The sequence below is a fragment of the Tupaia chinensis genome, unplaced genomic scaffold (assembly GCF_000334495.1).
Source record: "Tupaia chinensis unplaced genomic scaffold, TupChi_1.0 Scaffold000438_1, whole genome shotgun sequence".
In the NCBI taxonomy this organism is placed as follows: Eukaryota; Metazoa; Chordata; class Mammalia; order Scandentia; family Tupaiidae; genus Tupaia; species Tupaia belangeri.
In genome coordinates, this window is record NW_006159943.1 from 389,613 (window position 1) to 394,985 (window position 5,373).

At 48.7% G+C, this 5,373-nt stretch overlaps 1 protein-coding gene across 1 annotated transcript in view; it reads right to left on the reverse strand.

Annotated features, from left to right (window-relative positions):
* The window catches only part of UBQLN4 (ubiquilin 4), a gene marked incomplete at its 5' end in the record, with an annotated part of 23,560 nt that overhangs the window by 14,865 nt on the left and 3,322 nt on the right, over positions 1-5,373 (reverse strand). Inside the window, 1 exon segment of the mRNA XM_014590400.1 lies at positions 2,139-2,297. Coding sequence (XP_014445886.1) covers positions 2,139-2,297 — 159 coding nt within the window.

The window sequence follows — 5,373 nt, forward strand, 5'->3', positions numbered from 1 at the left end:
GGGACCAGCAGGTGGCGTGGTGGTTAAGGCACTGGACACTCCCACATGGCTGACCATGGTTCGAGTCCCGGACCTAGTGGCTTACTTTCTCACTTTCTCTCCCTCTATTTGTCTCTCTCTCTCTGGTCAAATTAAAATAAATGAATGAATATATAAAATTAAATAAATAATTCTTTAAAAAAAAAAAGTTAATGGGACCAGCAGTTAGCGTAATGGCTATTTCGCTGGACTCCCATGTAGTCGACCATGGTTTGAATCCCAGACCCAGTGGCTTAAGCTCACACCGGGTGCATATGCGTGCGTGCCCAAGATCCTGAGAGGAGAACGGAGGAGAAGGGATTGTGCCATGGCCATCCCCCTAGGGGGTGATTTCTCGCTTTCTGTCTCTATGTCTTTCTCTTGTCTTTCTGGCAAGCGTATGCGTTTTATAGCAAAAAAAGCCTGTTGGCTTAGCAGGTAGGGTGGCAGTTAAGACACTTGGTCATTGGGAAAGTCATGCAGATTTTGCATAGAAAAAAACGGAAAAAATATTCATGATTCTCCCCATAACGTAATATAAATGTAAGGTAAAATTAGATAAACAACATGATACTGCTTATGTAATGTGTAAAAGTATACAAAAAAGGGGCAGCAGGTGGCTGGTAGTTAAGGCTTTGCATTCCCACATGGCGGACTGCAGTTTGAATCCCAGACCATGTGGCTTAAAATATCATGGGGGGTGGGGAGGACGCAGATGGCATAGTAGTTAAGGTGTTGCACTCCCACCTGGGCAACCATGGTTCAAGTCCTAGACCTGGCGGCTTGAAACTCACACTGGGCATGTGTGCCCCAAATCCTAGGAGGAAAGTAGAGGAAAAGGGATTGTGGCATGGCCATCCCCATGAGGGGTGATTTTTCACTTTCCCTCTTTCTTTCTCTCTCCAGTGAGCACATGTACCAGACATCAAATCCTAAAACAAACAAACAAACAAACAAACAAAAAACCACACACACAAAGTAAAACCGTCGATATGGATATATATATACACATATTAGATAATCAAAAAATAGAGGACCAGCTGCTGGTATGGTGGTTAAGGCAGCTGGATCCCACGTGGCTGACTTCAAAGTCTGAGGTCTAGACCCAGTGGCTTGAAAAACACATTGGGGGGACTAGCAGTTAGTGTAATGGCTATGTCGCTGGACTCCCATGTAGCTGAATGTGGTTCAAGTTCCAGACCTGGTGGCTTAAACTCACACCGGGCGCATGTGCGTGCATGCCCAAGATCCCAAGAGGAGAATGGAGAAGGGATTGCGGCGTGGCCATCCCCCCGGGGGGTGATTTCTTATTTTCTGTCTCTCTGTCTCTTGGGGGTGATTTCTCGCTTTCTGTCTCTCTGTCTCTCCAGCAAGCACATGTGCTCAAAGTCAAAAATCCCTCTCTTAAAAAAAAAAAAAAAAGAGAGAAAAGAGAACAGGTGGTTGGATGGCAGAAATAGAAGATCTCTTCCACATGCCTTTTTTATCTTGTGTATCTTTCCATACTTTTTGAATACCCTTTTGTTTACTTGGTGTAACTTTTGAAACATATAAATATATAACATATTTATGTAAAACTAAAATTGAAGTTGAAAAAAGAACCCAAAAAGGCACTGAAATTCTATGTGGTAACTTATTAAGGCAACAAGACACAGAGGATGCCCTTTTTGTCTATACCTTTTGTATGTTGGAAAGAATTCATAAAGCATTTTGAAAGCATGAAATTCGAGGGTCTGACCCCGGAGATTGGTTTGGTAAGTAGCTTAAAGGTGGGGAACAGCCAGCTTCCCAGGGGATTCTTACGCAGGTGATCCACGGACCACACTTGAGAGACACTTGGCACTTGACCTCAGGCCTGCCCATGACCTGAGCCCCTGGAGCAAGCAGTTTGTCAGAACAGTGTCGAGGTCCTCGGACACTGCACCAGCCCCACTCCCCCAGGGACCTCTAGCTGTCACCCCGGTGCCTCAGTCAATGCCAGTTCTATACCTGTGGGAACTGCCTGGGCGCCCAGGCCCACCCTTCAGGTTGGGGACAGCAGCAGACGGCACCCGACTTGCCTGGATAGGGTGGGGGATCCTGAGCCCAGAAAGCTGCCCCCGCCCAGTGCCCAGCCCCACCTGTTCCCGGGCAGCACTGAACATGGGCTCCTGGATGTCCGTGTACATGCGGCGGAGGGCGTTATATCCCCCGGGGATGCTCTCGAGGTTGCTCAGGGCGCGGTCCTGGTTCCGCATCATCTCTTGCATCATGGCTGGATTCCGAGCAAGCTCCATCGTCTAGAAAGGGAGAGAGACAGCATGGGCCCTGGGACCGGGGGCGGGAGGAGGGTGGACTGTAATTCCTTCTTCGTAATCTTAGCGCCAATCCTGCTTTTGGTCGGCCCTTTCCTTTTTAATTTGCTGTAGGGCACAAGTGTTCACTAGAGACAGAGTGGGAAAGCAGCCCCTGGGGGTGACCATACCACAATCCCTTTTCCTCTACTCTCTTCTTGGGATTTGGGGCATGCCTGGCATGTTTTCTCAACCTGCCGGGTCTGGGACTCAAACTACGCAGTCCCCCACGTGGGATCCAGCCACCTTAACCACCACGCCACCTGGCTGGCCTTGGCTGGACCTTTCTAGAGGACAATGATCTTTGGGTGAGGGCAGCATCCCCCCTCCTTCGGGCTCAGGGAGCCCACAGAAGTGTCGGGGAACACAAGGAAACTGAGTAAGAATGAAACAGGAGGCAGAGGCAGAAGAGAAAATTACATCTGCTGAGCACCTCCTATACACAGGCACTGAGCTAAGTAACTTAGAGAATTCAAGCCGCGTAATCCCCACCACAACCATCCCAGGTAGGTACTCCTGCCCTATTTCAGAGAGGAGAAAACAGGCTCAGAGAAGCTGACTTGCTACCTGGGACACACAGCCGGTGACTGGGGGAGACAGGATTCAAAGCCAGGTTGGTCTGTCTGACCAAGACCGCACTGTCATTCCTAGCAAATGACCACAAGCTGGGGAGGGGAAGGATTCAAGCTGGAACAGTGCTGCCAGCACCCTCCGGCCACTCCCCTCCCAACCCTCCCCAGGTCTTCAGCCTGATCGAACTTTGAGAAACGCCGATCAGCTTCTTCTTTCTTTCTCCTCCGTAAGAGGTCCCCTTAATCCCCTTTTTCAATAATTATTTTAACTTTATTTATTTATTTACTTACTTATTTTAATTTGACCAGAGAAGGACAGAGAGAGACAGAGAGAGAGAGGGAAAATGAGAAGGCAAGCCACCAGGTCCGGGACTCAAACCACATTGGCCATGTGCGAGCCCAGCGTCCCTATGTGTCATGCCATTTGCTGGCCCTGAGGCTGCCTTAATCCTAAAAGAGTTCATCACAAGAAAATGAGCATCACTACTTTTTTTTAAAGACAGGTTTTTGCTATAGGGCATGTGCACTTGCCAGAGACATGGAGAGAGACAAAGAGACAGAAAGCAAGAAATCTGTTCCCTTCCCCCGGGGGATGGCCACATTGCAATCCCCTCTCCTCCATTTTCCTCTAGGGATTTTGGGCATGCACACACATGCCAGGTATGAGTTTCGAACACCTGGACTGGGATTTGAACTGCAATCAACCAGGTGGGAGTCCAGCAATGTAAACATTATGCTATCTGCTGGTCCCCTTTTTTATTTTTAATTAATGAATCTATTTGTTATGATTTTCTTTCTTTCAAGAGCTTTTGCCTTGGGGCACATGCACATGTGCTTGTTAAAGAAAGACAGACAGCTACAGTGAAAGAGAAAGCAAGAAGTCATCCCCCGGGGAAATGGCCACACCTCAATCCCTTCTCCTCCATTCTCCTCCTGGGATCTTGGGCACCCACGCACATGTGCCCAGCTTGAGTTTCAAGCCACCAGGTTCAGGACTTGAACCACAGTAGGCCACGTGGGAATTTAGCAACGTGACTGCTACGCCCTCTGCTGGCCCCTATTTGTTGTGATTTTCAAGCCACAGGGTCCAGGACTCAAATTACAGTCAGCCACGAGGAAATCCAACACCTTAACCACCATGTCACCTCATGGCCCAAACCTTTCTACTTCTTGTTATTTCTTGTTCCCATCCAACTTGGGAGACTCCCTCTCCTTCCTGAATCTGCTACACACTTGCTCTAAGACACCTTCATAGACTGACATACTCGGCCTCGCAAGACCCTGACCCTTGTCCTCTCACTCAGTAAATACTTCTAGAGTGACTGCTCTGTACCAGGCACCGTTCTAGACGGTGAAGAGCACCCAAGAGGGCGGAGGTGGTGCAGTGTGATGCGACACTCTAAGGCTGACCCACGTGGAAGGTCCTGGGTTTCTATTCCCAGGCTTTTGGGCGTTTGCACCCACCATCCAGGGCTGGCTGAAGCTATGGGTGGGCTACACCCCTGTTGGGGATGCCTGTCTTTCTGTCTCTCTCAGTGATGGGAGAAACAAACTCAAAAAGAGCAAAAGACACTAAAAAATCCTCGTCCCTGTGGGAGTTATCCTCTGGGGAGTCCAGCGCTGGGCCCACAACTCATCTGGGAATCCTCTATCCCTGTCCCTAGGCAGATTGGACCATGAGAAGAATCGCAAAGACCAACATCAAAGCATCCTCCTGGCGACCAGCAGGTGGCATGGTAAAGGTGCTGGACACCTCCACATGGCCAACCACGGTTCAAGTCCTGGGCCTCTGTCTGTCTCTGTCTCTCTCTGGTGAAATTAAAATAAATGAACGAGGGACCAGCAGGTGGTTAAGGGTGCTGGACTCCCACATGGTCAACTGCGGTTCGAGTCCCAGACCTGGTGGATTGCTTTCTCACTCACTCTCTCTCTCTCTTTGTCCCTCTCTGATAAAATTTAAATAAATAAAATGATTATTTAAAAAAAATAAATGAACGAATAAGTAAAATTAAATAATTATCTTAAAAATAAAAAGAAACATCCTCCCTTGGCCTCCCTTCCCCACTGGGCCCCACCAGCCCCGACACTCCCCAAACATCACATATCTTTTACTCCTGGGCTTTGGCGCCTGCTGTCCCTCAGTCTTGAACCCTCTTCCTTTTCTCTTCTGCTTAATCTGTCTTCCTCCTTTGGGTCTCAGCTTGGTGGACACTCCCTCCAAAAGCCCTCCTCTTAGCCCCAGAGTAGAGTCAGCAGCCCACATCTGTGCTCCTGGGGGACCTTGTGATTATCCCCATAGGAACACTGACCACGCCCTAGCACAAATGCCTACTCACTTGTCCCACTTCCTTTCTTTTAAGAATTATTTATTTATGTATTTATTTTAATTTGACCAGAGAGGGTCAGAATGAGAGAGAGAGTGAGGGAAAGGGAGACACCAAGCCTCCAGG